The sequence below is a fragment of the Gymnogyps californianus genome, chromosome 16 (genome assembly GCF_018139145.2).
Source record: "Gymnogyps californianus isolate 813 chromosome 16, ASM1813914v2, whole genome shotgun sequence".
Taxonomy (NCBI): Eukaryota; Metazoa; Chordata; class Aves; order Accipitriformes; family Cathartidae; genus Gymnogyps; species Gymnogyps californianus.
This window is the reverse complement of record NC_059486.1, coordinates 1,393,746-1,414,756: the sequence shown is the minus strand read 5'-3', so window position 1 is coordinate 1,414,756 and position 21,011 is coordinate 1,393,746. Positions and strand designations below refer to the sequence as shown.

General features: G+C 51.3%; 2 protein-coding genes across 3 annotated transcripts in view; both read left to right on the top strand.

Annotated features, from left to right (window-relative positions):
- The first annotated feature begins 3,582 nt into the window (after positions 1 to 3,582).
- On the top strand, positions 3,583 to 9,141 carry IQCD (IQ motif containing D). Its single transcript, XM_050906948.1, has 4 exons — positions 3,583 to 4,275; positions 5,546 to 5,779; positions 7,474 to 7,545; positions 8,866 to 9,141. Exons 1-4 carry the CDS (start codon positions 3,583 to 3,585, stop codon positions 9,139 to 9,141), a joined length of 1,275 nt encoding a protein of 424 aa, XP_050762905.1.
- A 3,703-nt stretch (positions 9,142 to 12,844) lies between these two features.
- The window catches only part of OSBP2 (oxysterol binding protein 2), a 129,605-nt gene continuing 121,438 nt past the window's right edge, over positions 12,845 to 21,011 (top strand). For both annotated transcript variants that reach the window (XM_050906612.1, XM_050906613.1), the window contains exon 1: positions 12,845 to 12,922. The gene's annotated coding sequence lies outside the window, so the exon portion shown is untranslated. The remainder of the gene's footprint in view (positions 12,923 to 21,011) is intronic.

Here is a 21,011-nt window from a genome sequence, read left to right as displayed (position 1 = left end):
ATGTCATCACCCCAATCTCCGCCTGCAAGACGGGGATGTCTCTAACTACCCAAATCCAGGAGGGAGCTGCAGTGCTCCCCCGGTCTTCCCTCCTTGAGAGGAGGTTTGGATGTGACACACTGCTCCACCCTTTCCATCCTCTCACCCTGTACATCCCAAGGACCCTTCTGTCCCTTTGGGCAAGCCGTGCACACAGGGGCACAGGGGACTCTGGTGACAGTCACTAGGCAGTTGATCCCATCTCCAGGTCATGGCTGTAAGGATGCCCGAGTCTGCATTTCTTGGAGAGCAGTGGCCCATTTCAAATGAAGCAATCAAGACACTCCTCAACTTTGGAAAGAAAAAGACATTCTTTTCAAGACGGATTTAATTGCCAAAATGTCTGCAGGGCAAGTGGCAGCCTTTCACGGAGGTCAGGGTTCACCCCTGAAGTCCCTGTCAGGAAAAGCAGCAGCTCTCCATGTCTCAAGGGCTGCTTTTCTGTGCTGTGATGACTGCTGTGAGGGAGACATCCAACTGAGGGCACATCTCCTTTGTAATCTTATGGCCCCGCTGTGCTTAAATCCCATGTCTCCTGATCACCCTGCAGCCAGGAAATCACAGATCTGCTGGATCTGGATCCAGCGTGATCACAAGATCCCATCTGCCAAATTAGAACACGAGAAGGTGTTTCTGGACAGCTCTGTGCTTTCGCTGGAAGCTGAGGGACAGCCTGTCCCAGACTTGCAGTTAGAGCCACCCCTTCTACCCACAGCAGGCTGAGTATGTCCCAGCTTAGGGTTTGTGCTGGTGGCTGCAGCGTTTTCACCCAAACCATCACACTGAATCCTGGTGTTGCCTTCGAATTGGTCCTTTGGATGGGTTGCTGAGGGCAGGAGGTGGCCCATGTGCAAGGCACTGCTTCCCTGGCCAGGTAATGAGCTGGATACATCCAGCCTGACACCCAGAGCCGACACAGGCCTGCTTCTGCCTTGCTCTCCGCAGCTCTGCCCTCCTCCTGTGCCTCTGCCAGACCTGTGGTCCCGCTCTGTAGAGGGAGGCAGCAAGACCTGGGCAAGCCTGGCCTCTCCATGGGTGTTCTCTCATCCATCCTCACCAGTGCCAGGCCTTAAAAGTTCGGCCGTGGTAGTCTCACTGCATCTCCCATCACCAGACCCTAGTTTGCTTTGTGTAGGGAAAGAATTAATAACCGGTGATGTGCTGGACCAGTGGGCACAGTCCCCAGTGCTGGAGATTTATTCACGGGTTTGGACACGCTATGCACAGAAATAAAGGGGACTGCTCACGCGAGGAAAGGCTGCGTGGCGCTGGGCTGGCTGAGACCCGGGACAAGGCTGCCCGAGACCCGGTACAAGGCTGCCCGTGGGTGCCACAGCCGCTGTGCCACTGCTTCATGCTCGCTCCTGCTCCCGAGGACAGAGCTGGCATCACCGGGAGCTTGGGCTGGCGTTTGGCACTTTGCCAAGGTTCCTCCTGGAAACCAAAGTCCTCCTCTCCCCGAATGTATCCTTCTCACGGACCGCACAGCAGGGCGAGGGCAGGCCTTGTGCTCAGCTTTCAAAGGCCAACATGTTCTTTGCAGACGTCGCGAATTCACGGGTAACCAACTAATTGGGCATGTGCGGCATCAGCATTTTAATCAGCTGGAGTTTATTAGCATTTTTATGGCCCTGAATGCAGAGTCCTATAAAAAGTCTTCTTTAATAGCAGAGCTAGGGTAATTTCTTCGTTATTGGTGTTCTGACGTTTCAAATCCCCGTCAGACTCTATATTCTGCCTGATTTAATATTGCAACATGGTCTAAATTTCCGTAACCCCAGCCTGCCCGAGGTATGTGAACATGCTGTGTCCTCGGAAGGTCTTTCAGTGCGGCACGCCTGCCCTTCTGCGCTGCGAGCTCTCCTCACCAGGGCCCCACGGCAAAGGCTTCATGACACATGCAGTGGGTGCCGTGGATGACTCTGCTGCCGATTCCCTCGTCCTCCCGACACCTCTGTCTGTCTGTCCGTCCGGCGGGCAGCTGGTGGGCCCTTCCCCATGCTCAGTGGCACAGCCAGCCCCCTCAGGGCTCCTGGACACCAACTCATTGATGCACTCCCTCTACTTCATTTTTGCTCTTTTACAACTGAGCAGGGCCTGGGAGACTTGATCTCGGGGGGTATAAAGTTTATTTTCCGGCTTATTTTTAGGACTCTCAGGAATGCATTGCTGGGAAGCCCAAAGGGAACGCTGCTGTGAGCACACACTGCTCGGGATGCCTCTTCTCTACTATACAGCTGGCAGAAAAACAGAGCGGGATCCCTCCCTCTCCACAGGCGCGCATTCCCTCCTCCCGGCTCTCCGCTCCCCGCCGCTCGCCTCTCCGGGCCCGCGTCCGACAAGATGGCGACCCACCCCCCTCACGGCAGCTCGCCGCCGCGGGACGTCTCATTGGACAGCGGCGCTGCCCATCAAACGATCGGCGACGCTGAGATGTGGGAGCCGCATGGGGCGGGGCAAGCGCCGATTGCCATTGGCTGTCGGGAGAGGCCCCACCCCCGTTTGGGTTGCCTAGCAACCGGAGGACTCTGGTGGTGTCCGGGTGGGCCGGGACCGGGACCGGGACCGGGACCGGGACCGGGACCGGGACTGGGACTGGGATCGAGATCGAGATCGAGTGCGCTGCAGGGACTAGAGGCAGCCTGGGACCGACATCCCCCGGGAGCCTGAGACACCCCCTACCCCCCAGTTCCGACCCCTCGGGGTCCCCCCTGGGCCGCTGTACCCCCAGGCCCTGGGCCTCTCCTCAGACGTCCCCGCGGATCCTCCTGCCCCGGGCCCGCCGCGAGCCTCCTGACCCTCACACACGGGGTCTTCCCCACCGGGAATCCACCCTCCTCCCTGACCTCTGACTCTCCCACAACCGGGGGATCCCTGGGTTCCCCTGGTACCCTGCTGCCCCCAGACCCACACCGAGGGGACCCATCACTCCCTGTCAGCCTCCCACACACAGCTGCCCCCTGCCCCCTCACTGCCCCCTCCTCTTGCCCTTGTCCCCGCCAGCGCAGCCCCTCCAGGCACCCAGGTTTGCTCTTCCACCTCGTCCCTCTGGCAGTGCCAGGCCTGGAAGGATGGAGGTGCGTGTCTCACACTGGGAACCCTGCCCTTCCCTCCAAGGTGGCCCCTCTCCACACACCTCTAGGGATTGCAGAGCTGCAATTCCTGCTTCTCCACCTCAGCTGCTACTTAGAAGCACTTGGGAGCTTTCTCCCCACCACCCTTCAAAGCCAGGAGTCCATTCCTCTCCTTCCTTCCCGTGGGTGTGCGACAGCCTCTCTGGGATAGAGACCGGTTCTGATGCACGACCCCGTGTCCTGACCCTGTGCCCAGACCCAGGGAGAACTCCCGTGTAATCTGAAACTCCCACATTTTCCTAAATTAAATTGTTCCTCTGATGCTATCACCATGTTTTCCTTTTAGAGAGAAAATCCAAGAAAGAAGAACATGTGACAGCAGCAGCAGAGGGACCTTGATGTTCTTTGAGTGATGTCGTGTCATTTCTAGACCTCAAAACACTCAACTCACAAGTGTTTAACTGAAGCCATGGCAACACGGGATCCAGCTGTATTCCAAGTATCATCTCAGGACATGAAGCAAAGAAACAAGCCCTTGGTGAAGGGCATGGCAACTCCAGAGAAGGCAACGATGACGTTAGATGCCGTGAAGATGTTAGATCCACATCGATTAAAACCTGATAGCATCGAGACGGAGAGAATCATAACTGTCTTGGATGAGACAATTGCCAAGCTGGAGATGAGCAGTTTGATCCCACGTATTATTGGCTCTCTGGATAGGTTTGCTGATATGCTGGGACCTGAGATCACAAACAACCTGATCGTGTACCAAAAGCTTTCAAACGAAATGGAGCACTTGCTTTCCAGCTCTGAAGAAGAGGACACCATGAGAGCTGAGGAACAACGGGGCTGTCTCTGCTTGCTAGAGCAACGTCTGAAATGTTCTGTTAGAAATGTCCTGAGACTCTTACTGGCCAACCCTTCGCTTTGCCAGGGTCTGAAATATGAAGCCTGGGCGAGAGAGTCACCAGTTGAAGTGTTTATCAAAGCCTTTGGGGAGTTCAGGAATTTCATGCTTGAGAGACTCCTGACTAGTCCCATGGAAGAGGAAGAAAATATTCAGTTCATGGAAGACATCTCCCTTCAGATTAAGAAAAACACTGAAGCAATCACAGCTTTACAGGCAGAACTGGCAGCAGCAATCCGGACTCGAGAGGAGGAGGTATGATACTGTGGGAAGACGTTTTCCAACAAAGCATTACTGAACCAAAACTTTGGTAAGCTAAAAAATGATCCCTTCCTTGCAGTTCCTAAAGAGGAAGTTCCAGGAATGATTTCTAAACCAGATCCTAGATTTAAAGATACTGTTTTCATTGTAAAATGTAATGAAAAATGCTTATTGCGTGCTTGATTTTTTTAAAACTTGAATTTGGCATGTTTTGAACCTGTTCTCACCGGCCAACTTGAATGACACAAGTCACTGAGTTTAAAAAGGAGCTGCAGGACAGGCACAAATTGCTGCGGTAGTGTTTTGGCAGGGCTACAATGCCAGCTGCCAGCGCGAGACCTCGTTCACTGCTGATGAAATGATGAAAAGTCATTCCAGGGAGAGATTGCTCTGATTAAAATCCATTTTTAATATCTGCTCTGCCTTCACTCTTGCTTAAAACCAACATTTCTGTGACTTCCAACTCTGTACTACTAGCTGCCTTAGAGCATTTGTGATTAATATGTGATTATACAAATTCTTCATTTTTTCAGTGAAGGCAACTGAGGTACAGATAAACAAATGGGCATTTCCCAGGCTCTTTCTGTGAGTCTGTGGGCTGTGCCAGCATCCAAGCCCCTGAACTCCTGACAAGCAATCCTTTGTTTTATACGTATGCTTTTCTTTCTCCTTCCTGCGAGAGGGGTCGGGGGGGAAGGTTTTGTCATGTGCTCGCTGCACTGAATGGTGCTAACGGAGACAAGAGCCTGCTTTCCCCGTTCCCTCTGCTCCTTGGAGATCTGTGAATTGAGACACTTGAGATTTTTATGTGCAATTTGGCAGCTTGTCCAGGGCATCATGAATAAATCTGTTTCACTGGTCCCAGCTGAGGATTTCTCTTGCAGGCAACGCACTGAGCTGCGTCCCCCAGACAGTCGCTCTGAGCCTAATCCAAAGCTCGAGGGAGCCATGGGGCTCGCTCCAGTGGCTCTGATTTTGGCTCTTCCTCAGATGGCAGTGCCAGTGGGTCTCGGTATGCTTTGTTCATTCTCTACCTTTATTAACAGGTTCCCAGAGGAGCAGTGGGGGAAGGTTTCCAAAGCACCCTGTGTAAATCTAACTCTGTTCCTGCAGCCAGCAGTGGCAGGTCCCTGTTGCTACCACATCAGCAGGGTGTCTTCTTAGATCTCCTCCACCTTTGCAAGGGTGCCTTACTTCTCCTGCCCACCTTATGCCTCACCGGCATTTCTTGACGGTATTTCTTTCTCTTGTTTTCTGGGTCTAGATTCACAAGAAGGACAATGTGATCAAAGACCTCAAAACCAGCATGCAAGATTTGGCGAAAGACTGCAAGGCCGGCATCCAGCAGATCGAGCAGGAAGGAGAAAAACAGCGAAAAGAGATGCTGCAAGCCTCCCAGGCCAGGTGTGCCAGGCTACAGCAGGACATTGAGCAGCTAGGAGCACAACTCAATGCACTTGTACTGGAGCATCGAGCATCAGAGCTGGCTCTCCGAAAGGTAAACAGGAGGAGAACTCTAGAACAGGAGATTTAAAACCTGTTGTAGTGCTGTCAGGTCTGGCTGCCGGCTGCTGCAAGTAATTACTTGGTTCCTGCTAGTTCCTGGCAGGATGCAGATGCTGTTTGTCAGAGTATACCTGCTCTGTCCTCATGCTCTGCTGATTCCAGCGGAAAGCACCCCTGCAGCGACAGCAGGGAAGTAGCCTGCTCACAGGTCCTCCTCCTGCCTGCTGACTTAGCTCTGAAAACACCTCTACACAGCGCTGTGACACTGCATGCTCGAGAGCTTGTGGTCTAGTCGGAGTGCAGAGCGACAAGGCTACAGCGAGACAGGCAAGGCATATGTTAAAAAACAAGGGATTTGGTGTAGGGTACGCAGAGCAAACATAACATTGGCTTTAAATAAAGCCATCTTTTAGAGTTGATTGTAGTATTCAAGGTTGAGCGCAGCTGATCTTGGGAGCCAAGCAGTTCCTACTCTGTCTGGTACTTTGCTGAAGACACAAGCCAAGGAGCCGGGTTGAGTTGAATGAGGGGGAAATGTGATTTATCACAGTGCTGAGCAGATACAGAAGGAGGAAACAGGAGCAGCAGGCAGGCTCAGGCCTCTGTATCAACAGCTCTGCCCTCAGCAGAACATGCTGGTGACATAGGGCACAGAGAATCTAGAAATGGAAAAAGAGCATTTTTCCCTCTCATTTTGCTCCTACTGGGTATTTACTGCAGACGAGCACTGGCCTCCCAGGGGCAGGACAGCACACACTGGTAATGGGGCGTCTTTCACTCTTGCATTGGATGATGCAGAGCAAAGTGGCGGTGGGGCTGGGCACTGACAAAGCGTCAAATGCAAGTTAGAGCCGCAGTACAAAATCCAAAATCTACCCATTTACACCTCCTTTAATGGAGTGGCTTTATCAGGCAGTTTCTTCTGAGGCTGCAGGCCACTGCAGCATTTGTTGATGAGTTGCTCAGCTCATTCTAATGCTCAGGCAGACAGATTTACTGACCACTGAGGTCTCCTTTCCCCCCCCTTTGCACATCCTCGAGCCCCAGCGTGGCCCAAGATTGTACTTGTTGTCTAAATAGCGGAGGTCTGACCTCATGATGGCCTGGGAGCCCTTGGGACATCCTGGGTCAGTGTCATACAGGAAATCGTGTGGCACTTGTGGTGGGCTCTAGCTGATCTTTCTCTTGATGATTCCACACAGTACAGATACAGCAGCTTGGGGTAAACTGCCTGTACCTGGTTACACTGCAGTATAGCCACTGTTAAACTGTTTTACAGCTAGAAATATCTCTTTGTTTTAAAAGGCACCATCTTTTGAGTACTTTCTGTCCTGCTTTCATGTTTAGCAGTTCTCTATTGCTTCAATTTTAGGGTGGTTGCCCCAGTTTGTCGATGACTTGACACATTCCATCAGACATGGTCATTTCCTACTGCAGAATGCACCTTTCAGATGCATTTCAATCCCCCAGCTCCATGCTGTAGACCAAATAAGGCCCTTTTGGCCTCAGGGAATGTCCCATGAGAATCCCCAAACCAGGGCAAACAAAATATGTCAGCTGAAGGAAGGAGGTGTTATACTCAAATATAATGATGCTAGGCCTCAAAGCTACACCGTTTTCTAACTCAGGCTACTTTTCACCAGGCTTCAGGTGCCTGCAAGGAACCTATCTTGTTTTGTGTTTCAGAGGAAGTGCAGAGTGGAGATGGAAATTGTGAACTGGATCCAGAAATATGACACAGACATGGGAGAAAAACAGGTATCCACTTTGAAGTGCTTTGCTCTCCCATGAGGTGATATGTTGAGGTAGATTCCTGTCCAAAAGGACACGTGCCTCTTACACAGGAGGCTGTGGAAGTGAGGGGCAGTTCTCCATCCAGAAGAAGTACAGGCTTTAGAAGGAAAGGTATCTTTGTCCTGCCTATGTGTTCAGGAGTTCTCTGCTGCTTTGACTTTAGAAAAAATTACATCCACTGCTAAATCCCACAGTATTTGGGGGCAAATGGGTTGCCACATTGTCAGACGTGCCCACCTGATGCTAGGGAACAGGTTTTTCAGTTTTGCTTCAATCCTCAATCCTGTTGGCCCTACCTGGTGTCCAAATCATGCTCCTGTTTCTGCTGGCATCCTTGAGAGATGTGCTAAGAAACAAAACAGCCTGCACACCGCTGTCTTGGCATCCAACTTAACCACAACAGGCTGAGAATCACATCAGCACCCCCCAGCCTCGCCTCTGAGAAGGCCCTAGTTGCTTGCCTGTTCTTGCCCTATTTATGGAGATGGATAAGAGCTGCTGGATTACTAACAAAGCAAAATGTAGGGAGGGGCCTAGAAGCTGGCTGCTAATTGTACGAAAAGATCCCCCCTTGTCAGATGTCTAACAATGTCATTATTTTGGTTTCCCGTCTGCTGGGTGGCTGGAGCACCACGTCACAGCAGGTTAGGGGCAGAACTTGCTAAGGCAGACACACATCCGCACTGCTGGTTCCCCTAATCTTCCACCTCTGTGTGGCTTCCTCAAGGGCATTAGGAAAGGCATAAACTGCTGCTGAGCTTGGAAGTGCAGTAACACCATCAAAACTGCCTGTCCTTGGCCTTCTCCAAGCTGACACGGTCTGGCTCTTCTCATGCTCTCAGCAGCGTACAGCGTATTAGCTGAGCTTCAGTGCCACTCATCTAAATGGCTTCTTAGCAAAGCTGTTAGCTCAGGCTCAGCCTTACCTAAACCGCAGTGATACGGCTTTTTGCACAGAGCATCTGCAGGAGGGGCTCTGACCTGCCTGTGTGTTACCTGGTGAGAGTTCCCAGCTGAGGGTGGATGCTGTTTGCAACACAGGGAGAATGCTGAGAGTATTTTTCAGAGGAGCATGAAGATAGTAGGACCTGGCATCTCGTGAAATTCCCTGGGTACTGGGCACATGCCTCCTTTTTGAGTCCCTTTGGAAAGGCTCAGCTCAGCTCCCAGTCGTGGTTCTGCTTGGATTTGGGATGGGTTTAAGAACCCTTATCTAGGAATGTGCAGGGAGGAGCTGCTGAATGCCCTCAAAATTGCTGTACCTGGTATCTGCTGTCTTGCCAGGCTGAATATGAGGAGGTTCATGCTGCCTATGCCGAGGAGAAGGCCCAGCTGTCCCTGCTGACAGAGAAACACGCTGTGCTTCTCCAGGAGTATTCCCAGATTGAAGAGGAGCGCAGGATACGTCAGAAGAAGGAGGAACAGGCTTTGAAGGAGTTGACCACCATGACCCTTGCTGCCACCCGCATCCAGGCCTTCTGGAGAGGCTACTTGGTCCGGTCCCTCTTCAAGTCAAAAAGGAAGAAGAAGAAGGGCAAGGGCAAGAAGGCCAAGAAATAAAGCGCAAAATGTATTCTCTCTCCTCCTGGCAAAGCTGCTGACTCTGCTGGGACTGAGCTCTTCCAGATAAAAGCATTAGATTTGAGAGAGCATTTGCATTAAGGCCTCCAGGGCTGGGGCTGCCTCTCATAGTTGGAGTTTATTGAAGCAGTGGTGTGAAGATGTGTCTCACCATTTTAGGTTTGGCTTTGCTACCTCTGCAAGGAGGAGGATGTCTCCTGATGAAGGGACTGGGCCAGGAGTGCGGGTTCCTGGCTTGTCTCCTTGGCTTTAGTCTCCTTGCTTATACCTTGCTTGTGTGTCAGGGCCTCATTCTGTTCTTACTGAAGGCGGCAATAAAATAGTTCCTGGGGGCAGGATGAGGCCCTTCATCTGACAGGGTTTCTGCTTGTGTGGATTTGAGAGACCATGTCCCTTTCTACAGGAGGAAGCTGCAGGACTGTTGCTTATCAGCGAGAGAAGTGACACAAGTCCTGACTGGGCATCGCCCCTGGCAGTTTGCAATTTTCAGCAGAGGCCATCTGAAAGGTAGGATGCGGCACAGCCCAGCTCGTGCCCTGCTCCCAATCCTACAAGTTGCTCCCTAAGCCAAGCAGCAAACTGTGCCCTGTTTAATGCAGATCCTTGTTTTGACAGCACGCTCTCCTCTGGATTCTCCAGTGCCTAATGCCCCAAGAGCACACCGCACCCTTTCCCTTTCACAAGGGCGAGTCAAGTGTTTTTACTCCCTTGGTCTCCCATTTTCAGGAGCTATGTAGCAACTTTGTACCACAGAGCTCTTTACTCTTCTGCTCATGAGGACTGAAATTGGGCATGGATACAATCACACACAAAGTGCTACGTCTTATTTGTTTCATTTTCTTGGGAAACTAGGCTGTTAGGTGTTACCATAAAGGTCTGGGCACCTCCTCTCACATATTCTTTGCATTTAACAAGGCTGGGAGCAAACAGTGTTTTGGATCCAGACTCCCAGTGACATTTCTTCACTCCCGACTTCTGTGGTCCTTCCTTGCAGCCTGTCTTCCCAGGAGAGGGCGGTGACACTGGCTGCAAAGCCCAAATAGCCACCAGGCTCCACTCCTCGTCTGCCCCTCTGTCTCTGTTCATAAATGGGTACCTATAGCAAAAGGGCTGAGATGCTTTTTACCACCTAATGCAAACCAAAGTGGAGAGGGGCCCATTTTGCTAAGGACAAAGAGTGGCTGGAGATGTTCAAGGGCTGAGCTCGCGTGAGGGGGAGATCCCACAGCAGCACCCCAAGTACCGAACACAAGGACCTGACAGAATTGTCCTTGACTGTTTATTTGGTTAAAAATCACAGGGTCAGTGCGATGTGTCCGTAGCACGCTCAATACAAATCACAGGATTTTTGCCATCCTGTGTCCAATCCAGTGCAGGGCCCGATCCCAAGCGCATGCTGGAATCACTGAGGAATCACAGGATGTGAGACGCAGGATCAGGTGAGGCCCCTCTCTCCTCCGACATGGCCAGGGGAGGTGTCTTCCTTTGTTCGCAGCCACGAGAAATGCCAGGATCCGTGGCGACTTTCAGATGTTGGTACCCATGCGGGTCGTTTGGGGTGTATTTACATCAAGAGGGATGTTGCATCTCTAGGGAGGCTTCAGTTCACAAACACCAACAGCCCTAGAATTGCTGGCAAAAGAAGGTCTGGACACGCTTTTAGATTAGAGGATGTCGAGGTGTTGCAAGGGCTGTTAGACATTTATTTTGATGCCTCGCTGTCTCACTTTGCCTAAAACCTCCAGATGTTGCCTCCAGATGTCAAAGCCTATCTGGAGGAGGCGTTCAGTTGGGTGACAGACTGAGAACACCTTCTGATGGGAGAATACCAGCCTTTGGAGTCCAAAGTACTCTCAGACTGTTTCCAGACATAGGACTTGCCTCAGCATCTGCTAGTGCCAGAGGTGCTGGTGCTCATGGCTGAAGGACTCTCAGGAGCGTCTCTTTAGAATGGGAGGAAATGCTCAGCTAGTTTCAGGGGGGCAGAAGCAGCTCTGTCCAGAGCAGTGGATGGAGTTTGCCTACTTCTTTCTTCACCCAAGGAGCTGCCTAGCCCAGATCCTCAGGCTTGGAGCCAACTGTGCTCATTGGAGATGTTTCCAGGGCTGGTGTCAGGGGCTGGGGGAGCCCCTTCACCCACACCTCAGCCCGTTGCTGCTCATCGCATGGCCAGCCCCAGTCCTGCATCTCCCTGCTCAGCCTCAAACTGGCCACCCAGTGCTCATGGCGCTTGTTCGTGAGACCTTTACTCGCTGCTTGCCGCCAGCCTGCTGGAACCCCTTAAGTGCTGTGGGGTTCCCCATGGGCCTTGTGCCACCCCACCTGCTCCCCCTTCCAGCGCAGCAGCGCAGCCTCCCTGCCCTGCATTGGGTCCATGGCCCAGCTGTCACACAAGACAGAGCCGGCTGGTCCCAGGGTCATGTTCACGGTCTGTGCCGCAGTCCACGAGGCCCTCGTGAGACCCCGGCAAGGCTGGCAGGAGCTCCTGGTTCGGGCTGCCTGTGCTGGCAGGGCTGCCATGAGCGAGCAGGCAGAGGTGCACATGCAGGTGATGGGCGAGCAGTAATGGGATCAGGGGGGATCAGAGCAGATTAGAGAGATCAGAGAAAGGCAATCCCCTGGCGCTGGGAGGGCGGGGGTGCGAAGGAAGGGGCCTTGGTGGATGCGGGGATGCCTGGCAGGGCAGCATCTGCCACAGGTCCCTGTGGCGCTTTGCTGGGCTCACTGTGGAGAGGGATCCCCCTCAGACATGACCCAGCTCATAAAAACCAGGACCGTGGGCTGGCGGGGGGAGCAGGTGAGGGGGACGGGGCTTTTCCTCCCAGCTGGGCAGGCGGCACCATGAAGGACTTTTATGTGAGCTGTGACAGCACCTTCCCCTTGGCCCGGCACTGCCACCCCTCGTGCTGGCCCCTCTGCCCCACACATGCTCACGTAGCGATCTCGTAGGTTTTCCATGTTTGCTTGCTGGTTTGCATTCTTCCCCAGGTCAACCTCTTCCTAAAACAGCTTTAAGAGTGGGGTTTTTTCAGTGTTTTTAGAGAGGGGCGTTGGAGCAATGGCACAACCGTGGCGGGCTGCGGGGCTCCTCAGGCCGCAGCTCTGGGGTCCGGCCTGCAGCTGGGCCGCATAAAACCCCCCACGCTCTCCAGAGCCTTCTCTGACGCTCTGCCGAGGCACTGACCGCTCGGTCGCCCCCGCTGCTCAGCTGTAGAGGAGGGGTCGGCGCAGTGAAGCCACGATACCCCCCCCGCCTCGGCGGGGCCGCGAAATGGCGGCGGGGGTCAAAATGGCGGGGGAGGGGGGCGCGGGCTGTTCCCGCCCCGTCGCCAGGGGGCGCCCGCGCTGCGCCGCCGCCTCACGTGCCTCTCCCCCCCCCCCCCCGCGTCACGTGGGCGCGGCGCCGCCCCCGCGCCGGTGCCCGGCGGAGCGGAGCGGGGCGGCGGGAGCGGAGCCGTCGGGCCGGGCCGCGCCGCGCCGCGGGGTCTATGGGGAAGGCGGCCGCGCTGTGCGGCGGCGGCGGCAACAGCACCCGCGGGCTGGTCTCTCTCCTCAGCGCCGTCCCCTGCTTGGCCTGTCAGGAGCTGCCGGCCATGAGCGCGGAGCCGGGGGGCCGGGGCGGCGGGGGACCGGCGGGGGGGCCACCCGCCGCCCCGGGCTCCGACACCTACAAGGGCTGGCTCTTCAAGTGGACCAACTACCTGAAGGGCTACCAGCGCCGCTGGTTCGTGCTCAGCAACGGGCTCCTCAGCTACTACAGGTACCGGAGACGGGGGGCGGGTGGGAATGGGCCGGTACCGGTGGCCGCTCGGGCCGGGCCGCGTCTGCCGCGGTGGGTGCGGGGCGCGGTGTCCTCCGGGTGCCCGGTACCGGGTGGCCGGTGTCGGCCGGCCCCGCCAGGCCCGGGCAGGTGCCTCCGGTGGCGGGGGACGAGCCGCGGCCGCCCGGCGGGGAGCGCCCCGCGGGGTCTGCGCTTTTGCAGGACGAAAATCTCTTCGTTTTACTGAGTTTGGTTGGGTTTTTTTTTTCCCCTCTTTTAAAGCAAAACTCGGATTTTGATCTTTTAGTGCCGCGGCGAGGAGCCGGCGGGGTCCGGTGCCGTGCTGCGGGGCTGGGTGCGGGCCCCCCGAGGCCGGGACGCGGGGATCGGCCGCCCAGTTGATCTCCCATCCCTCTGCCTTCTGCTGCAGCAGCTACAGCTGCTACAACTACCCTTAAAGCCAAAATCGTAAGCCTTTTAACAAAAAAAAAAAAAGCCAACCCCAAACCACCCTTCTTGTCTAAAATTGATTTGGTTTTGTAACCTGCTTCTGCTGCTTTTTTTTTCTGCCGGGCAGGAGATCAGAGGCTGCAAATACTTCCAAAAGCCGTGTGCGTAAACGCGAGTGCTGCGGCGCCCGTGTCCGAGGGGAAAGGATGGCCTGGGATGTTGTGCCTGGGGAGGCAGCCGAGGCAGGAGGCTGTGTTATTGGAGGAAGGAAGGAAGTTAACAGCACTTAGCGGTGACTCAAAAGTCTTGCCTGGCGTTCTTTGCTGTCTAATGTGATGGGTTGTCATACAGACGGGTTGTAGGTTCAGTGAGGAGGGTATCGGACACAGGGACTGGAGACTGCAAGGTTTGATCCAACGTGATGTTGTCTTAGTAGGTTCTCTTGTGTTTCTTGAATCCGTTGAGTGGTAAAAGTATAAACGTATGGGTGTTGTAGGATTTTGGTGGTTTTATCCTTTAGGAAGGATCATGTTTATTCGTGTCACTTGGAAGACGACTGCTCTGTCACCTTCAGTATTGTGGAGTGTATGTTGGCTGTATTTCAGAACATGGAAACGATCCCGGATATTAAAGATGGTTAGAGCTTTATAAAATAATAAATCTTTAAAGTACCAAATCCTGTGTCCTGGCTGGGGTTAAACCACGACACCCTGTGAGTGAGGACTTGTCTGTAAAGGCTACGCAAAAGCTGTTTTTCCTCCTGACACAAAGTTCATCTTCTGGTTTTGTCTCTGCTACAGCTGATGATGACACGTAGCCTGAAGCAGATCCCTAAGCTTCAGCTCACTGTCAGGTGTCAATATAAACTCCTCCAGCTCCAAAGAGAGATCTGGAACCTGGGTCCTGGGCTCAGACTGCGGCAGGTAACAGGTCAGAAGTTCAATAGTGTGTTTATCTACTTGGAGTTATTTAACGCCCCCCCCCAACTCAAGCCAAACAAAAATGTTCCGTAACAAACACCCCCACGAGAATGTAGTTACCTCTCAGTAATTCAGCTAATTTACTTGTAATCCTTTCTGGTATGCTTATGCTCTTTAACTCTAGTCCAGATCTGGACCAGCAGAGCTATGCAGCTTGAAAAGGTTGTTGAAGTTTAACGCTCCACTTGTAACCATGTCAGAATATATTTTTCTGTATGGGTGCCAAGTCTGTCATGAGCAAACAAGTGGCTTTCTTCAGCAATTATTTGAGATAGGAACAACTGGGTTTGTTTTAAGACAATTTGATCTGTTTTAGGCTGAAACAACAGACCGAAACACCCAAGGAAATTATTCTGAGCAGCATGTGAAGGAGTTGAAACTGCATTACTTTGGAGCTTTCAGCCAGTGCAGACCTGCAGCAGCTGCTGGGGAAAAGTGATGCTGAAGGTTTTTGTGTCTTCTTTTCATCATTGGGCTTGATGAGAACTGAGTTTATTTGGTTGTGAGCCAGGAGTACAAAAATATAGTACAGGACGCGTGGTAAAGTTTTTCTTAAATGGAAAAAAGCCTCCATGATACTCTTCAAAACCAGCGCTCTTAAATAGTGGCTATGCCAACCCATTGAGTGTCAGTTCAAATTGCTCATCGCAGAGTGCTCCTGTGAGACAATCTGGGGTAAACTGGCATTTCTATTTTAATACGACTTCTAGCTAACTGACAGGAGCAAGGAAGCTCCAGGTATCAGGCTGTGCATTTGCATTGACCTCTTCTGTGTGAGCAGGCTGCTGGGCAACATGTGGACCGCTGCTTGTTTGACTTTTATGCAGAGAATTTAAGAGAGAACTTCTATAAAGGTCTCTTGCTATTCTGTGAGCCACGTGTCTTACTTTCTGCTGGGTCTTTGTGCTCATCCCAGCTCTGAAAGTGCATGCCAGAATTTTCTTTTCCTGCCCTTGCTGCTAAAGGCTTTGCAGGTTAAATCATGCCCTTGCAGGTGGATTGCTGCGCTCTCCTTGTCTCCATGGCTTTTGACACCTTTGTGGCTTGAGTTTGGAAAGTGGTTGCCCTGATGCACAACTTGGATGATTTAGCTGTTGACTATTGAGGAGTAGCTTGATAGAAACTTCATTTTGCTTGTGTGCTAAAATCATCTTAATTGGAAAAACTGCACTGTGATGCCCAAGTGGCCTCCTTGTGTGTATTGATTTAGTTCCAGATTGAAGCTTTTCATTTCATTTGAATTTCCTGCTGCTTGCTGTTTAGCTTACTTTAAAAAACAGCCTGTGACGTTGCCTGGTGGTGATTCCTGGTAGGTTTTCTGTTTGTAGAGCTGAGTTCTTAAAATCTTGCATGGCCTCTCGGGAGCTCCCGTTGTAGTGGTGCGTGGGTGGGCGCAGTGCCATCCGGCAGGAGCTGCTCGGTGGGGTTTTCTCGGGCAGCCAGGTGCAATGCCTGTTTTCTGCCCGGTTGGTTTCACAGGGACAGTTTGCTGAATTAAAGCTTCTAATTAGAGTATTCTTTCCAAATGGAGTATTTAAAGCCTCCTGTATCTTTGCTAAATCTATGAAGACATCAAGTCTTACTGCCAGCGAAGCTTCCCTGCAGGTTGTATGCTTTCGCTTCATATTCCCTACGCTGAACCTGTGGAAAATGGTAACAGCTGAGTAATTCTTGAAGATTTCCTCTGCAGTACTCTCCTCTGGAGTGAGGCGTGTGGATTTAGGAACTTCCAGGAGTCGCACAGCAAGATAGTTGGACCATCTTAATTGCCCTTGATTGTCCCTCTTAGGTTGTTTTTTGACTAAGTTTTCTGGCTGACTTAGGCATCACCTTTGTGCTGTAGATTTCCCTGTTGGAAGGCAGTTTAAGCATGGCACAACTAGTCTACTTGACTTGCTAATGATCAAAACTCTCTTTCTAAACTGCTCTGGCAGGCTGCCACTTATAGATTTGTCATTATCTATAATTAGCATGTCTGTACAGGAGAATCTAATCACCTTGAACAGATAAGTGTTTTCAAGGAGATTAGAGAGGTTCTTTAGGTAAGTATTAATTCATCGAAGATTGGCGTTGGTTCTTGTGATTGATGCTCCAGATGAGTGTTGTCTTCTCTAAGCAGCTTTCTCATATTTTGAAGAGCTTGAGTTTCATGTTGTCTCCTCTGTGGGTTTGGTCCATAGCCCGTTATTCATGGGTTAGGTGTCTGAAGAGCCTTCAGCAGTGCTTTCTGTGGTCACAGGATGTAATAGTTAAAGCAATGCCAAATGGAGAAGGAAAAAACATTTCATGCTGTGTGTGATTTGGTCATTGTTGTGAAGTGAAAGGCTTCTCACCAGAAAGCAGCCTTAGCTCCCCTTGCTGGGTCTGCTCTTAGAGGAATGATGGGTGCTTGGGGCAGTTTAGCTGCCTTGTCTATGTTATCCTGCTAAGGTGGAGGGCGTGGGCAGCTCAGTTCCCTGGAAAAGCTGTGTTTCCTAGAGCAGCATTCTTCACTAGCTTTGTTTATCCAGCAGTTAACTCTTGGTTAGCATTGTAAAGTCTTGAGTACAACCTGGAGGGTTTTTTTTCCTGCCTTTTGTACTGAGACTCCAGCTGAAAGCTGAGGCGGTGAGTTTGGGAAGTAGCTTGAAAACCACTGCTGATACTAGAGACGTGGAGGAATTGAGGACTTCCAGAAGAGACCTCTGGGAGCCTCTGATCCAACACCCACTCCATGTGGGGCCACCCGGTGAGGTTGCTCAGGACCTTGAGCTGTTGAGGTTTGAATGTCTCTGAGGTATGAGATTACACAGCCTCTCTGGGCCCCTCTTCCAGTGTTGGACCACCCTCGGGGGAAAAATGTTTCCTTATATTTAGCTTGTACATAATAAAATGAGGAGAGAGAGATACTCTCCTAGAATGATTTTTATAACAGCTTGTCCCTCCGCAGACGTAAAGTAGCTGAAAGTCCTTGACTGTTTGTCATCCTTGGGATGTTGGAGCACGCAGATTTCAAGGACAGCCCTGTAGCTGCATGGTGACTTTGAGCTACTTGTTTTTAAACAGTGTTTTAATAATTCGTGTTCCCAGTCACTTTGTTTTCACATGATACTCGCTTTATCCATATGGCACTTTGCTGTTGATCATTGTTCATCGTTGGCCCACTTTTGAGGAAGCTCCTCTTCCGTCCTTTGTAACTGGGGACACGGTGCTTGCACGGCTCTGTCGGCGCATGGCTCCGTCGGGGCACGGCACGTCAGAGCAGCACTCGAGTGCTGCTGTGGCGCGAGATGAGCGATGCTCTTTGCTGGGCTGCTTGTTGCAGGCTTGATTGCTCCGCTCCCAGTTTAGCGCTGCGGTGGGGGAGTTGGGCTCACTTGACTCCAAACAGCAACTGCTGCTGACACTGCAGGACAGCATGAGACACAGATCTTAGTCCTTAAGGGTGTTTTCATCATGGCCTGATTATTAGCACTGCATGAGGATTTTTATATCTGTTCCTTTGATTGTAGTATGCTGCCTGGTTCTGTTTGCTGGTTGCAAACTGCCAACAAGAGCTATGAACTATCTTGATGCTTTATTTCTACCCATATAATCTTGAATCGAGTATACTGGCCCAAATGCTTCATTTGATGAAACTGTAGCAGAAGTAACTGGTTTGTCTTGTGCAGAACTAAAATTTTGAGAGGGGCAATGCATTCTGGTTTTGTGTGGCATGACTGCAGCCTGTATGGCTGTCTCAAGGTCAGTTGCATGGTGAACTTCCAGGTAGCGTCGCTCACACTGCAATTTTAGCTCCTGGAGCTGTTTGCAGGTATGAAGCATATTTATGGGCTCAGCTGCTCGGATACTTATGGGAGAGTAAGATGCCTGTCACCCATTTCTGGTCTCAATTGTTCCAGCTTTTGTTGCTGGAGAACATGTAGGTGTAGTTACGCCTTTGCTGTAGCCTTCCTCCGTTGTCCTCTGCAAGGGCAGGGGAAGGTCACTGCTCCAGCCCTGCGTTTCTCCCACATGTTGCTGGTAGCTGCTGCTCAGCTCTGCCTTTTGCAGCTGAGGGCTTGTGTGGGCTGGCTGCTGCTTTGTGACAACAGTGGCTTTGCTCATCTCTGAGAAATTGTCGTCAGCCTTCGGGTTGGTCTTCCTTCGGTGCGTGCTGCTGGGCATGCTCGAGGAGCGATATGGCTGTCTCTTCTGGTCCAGGCGCGCAGAGGTGACTGGCATCACCTGCCTTTTGGCTGTAGCTCCTATGCCTGTCTTTTTCCGGGGTAATACGTATTCAGCTCTGACTTCGCTTGCTCCAATTACAGGTTTAAGTTTGTGCTTGCATGGTCTGTCATCCTCTGTACCCACAGTGAGTCACTGGTGAAGGAGCTGATCTTTCTTGTCAGAAGTAATGTGAGAAACCCGCTGTGTTTTTCCTTGCAGTATCCCTTTTAACCTACCTATTTCCTCCCAAAGAGGAGTTTTCAGTCAGTGCAACATGCAGTGTTTAGAGCACTGTGACTCGCTTCTGCATGACTTGGACTTTCATTATCAAGTAGGTTGATTTTTATGTTGCAGCAGGTCAGACTGTTGAGCTTCTTTTCTGTATTGTTTTGTACTTACATATGAATTGCATTGTAGCTAGGTAACTTGAGTAATTTTAGGTAACTTAAGTGTGCAGTGGTATAAGAGCCCTTTGCTTCTTGTAGGTCTTTTCAGATCTAGTGCTGATGGCCAACAACTCAGGTCGTCACCCTGAAATGTGAGTTGTCCCAGCCTGCTATCTGGAGGGCAGGCAGCTCGCTGTGCTGTAACATCCTGGAGATTTGTCCCCTAAATAGGATAGCGCTTCAAAACCTGAGCTAATTGGAGGTGTTAAATTTCTCTTCAGGTCCTCATTATGCCGTTCAATTATTTTAATCGTTCTATGGCACCTTGGCAGGGATCTTTCTACGCTTTATATCAGCCTTTGTTTGGTTTCGATCAAAAAGCTTGTTTAATAATTACTTAATATTTCTCTGTCTGACGACTGCAGGCTGGGCAGACGGAGTTAAAGCTGGAGGATAACAAAGCTGGATGTGCTTGTAGCTGTTGGGTCAGTGATTGCTGACTCACACAGGCCAGTGCTGAGCCTTCAGGCTATGTACGAATCAACTTCAGAATTAAAAATGCAAATTGAAAGCATGGTACTACAGGCCAGTGGCATGATTCGATTGTCAGTGGCAGCACTGGGATAAAAGCAGAACAAATCTCCTCCTTGGTCCCGTTCCAGGCGCTTAAATGATTCTCTTCACCTTTGCAAGCACGGGCTCCTGGGAATACTGTTTTGAAGTGTGGCTTGTTGGTCTCGGTCATCCCGGCCTCCCGCTGTCACCAGGTGATGTTGCTCATAACTGTATGACACTGCTGCACTGCTGGGTTTGTTGCTGCTTGCAAGTTATGTCGTGCAGTTCACAGTGCTTACAAGGGCAGCGATGAAATTTTTGCAGTGTAAGCGGTATTGACTGGCTTGCATGCCTGTGTTAGAAATGCGTTGTCGCATGTGTTTGCCCTGCATCCAGCAGTCCTTCCTTTCACACTAATTTGGGCCGAACTGTATTTCTATCAACTTTCCTGTTTTTTTTAGTCTTTTATCTAACTCTTCAAGGATATTTCTGCTTTGAAATCACAACTGGATAGATGTATGTCCCTACAGTGACTCAGGGGGAGGTCCTTCATTCCCTAAAAATAATCTTAATTCTCCAAATCTTTCTAGATGAAGAGCACTGTCTGGGCACGCGTAGCAGTTTAAAGCAGCTTCTGCAATGCATGTGAAGATAAATATGGTGAAGTGGGAGTCTGTGCCTTTCTCTTTTCCTTCTTTAACACAAAGCAGCAATTCTTAATCTGTTATTAATAGCTAGAGCAGGTTTCTGCTAAGCACTTTATAAGAAGCAGAGCAGGAAAATGTTGTCCTTCACACCTACTGCTTGCATATTACTGCTATATGCGTAAGATCTTGTTACTTCAGGGTTGTTGATTGGTACGGATACCTAAACAGTGCAGCTGTGTGGTTTTCTAAAGAACAGCAAACTGCTTCTTTCCATGGCATAGCTGTCAGATGTGATGACCTGGGCTTGCAGTAGTAACCCTGGATGGGCAGCAAAGCTCCTTTGGGAAGACACTTGACCTCCTGTTGCCGGGGCATGCGTTCAGGTTACTTGCTTAGTTTCTTCAGGGATGCTCCCTACGGCGTTCGGTGACGTCTGGCTGTAAGTGCAGCCGTGTTGTCAGAAGTGCGGTGTTGGGTGCTTCCCAGCTGACTTAGTGCTTTGTGCCTGTCACTCATCCGAACACAGAATTAGAGTATTTGTCACAGCAGAAAATATTCATGGCAACTAATTCGTCAGTTCTGTGAATCTTCACGATTTTTGAAGTTTCTCTTTTTTTCTGTGAAATGCACAGGGGTGGTTCCACAAACTTTTTTTTTCAGGTCTTCTGCAACTGTCAGGAGTGATGGCTCTTCTTGGAAACGTGTGAAAAATACACCGGTCCCAGTTCGGAAGATGGGGTGAGTTTGGGTGTGTTTGGCTGCAGAATGGACATAAGTGGCTGTCGTGGTTTAGGCCCAGCCGGTAACAAAGCACTACGCAGCCGCTCGCTCGCTCCTCGTCCCTGGTGGGATGGGGGGGAGAAAATATAACGAAAGGGTTCGT

What these genes read in the sequence shown, in the direction of transcription:
- IQCD (XM_050906948.1), top strand. Translation starts at nt 3,583, where the DNA reads ATGGCAACACGGGATCCAGCTGTATTCCAAGTATCATCTCAGGACATG. An exon ending in TCCGGACTCGAGAGGAGGAG is followed by an intron (nt 4,276 to 5,545) that starts GTATGATACTGT and finishes TTCTGGGTCTAG; the next exon opens with ATTCACAAGAAGGACAATGT. An exon ending in CAGAGCTGGCTCTCCGAAAG is followed by an intron (nt 5,780 to 7,473) that starts GTAAACAGGAGG and finishes TTTGTGTTTCAG; the next exon opens with AGGAAGTGCAGAGTGGAGAT.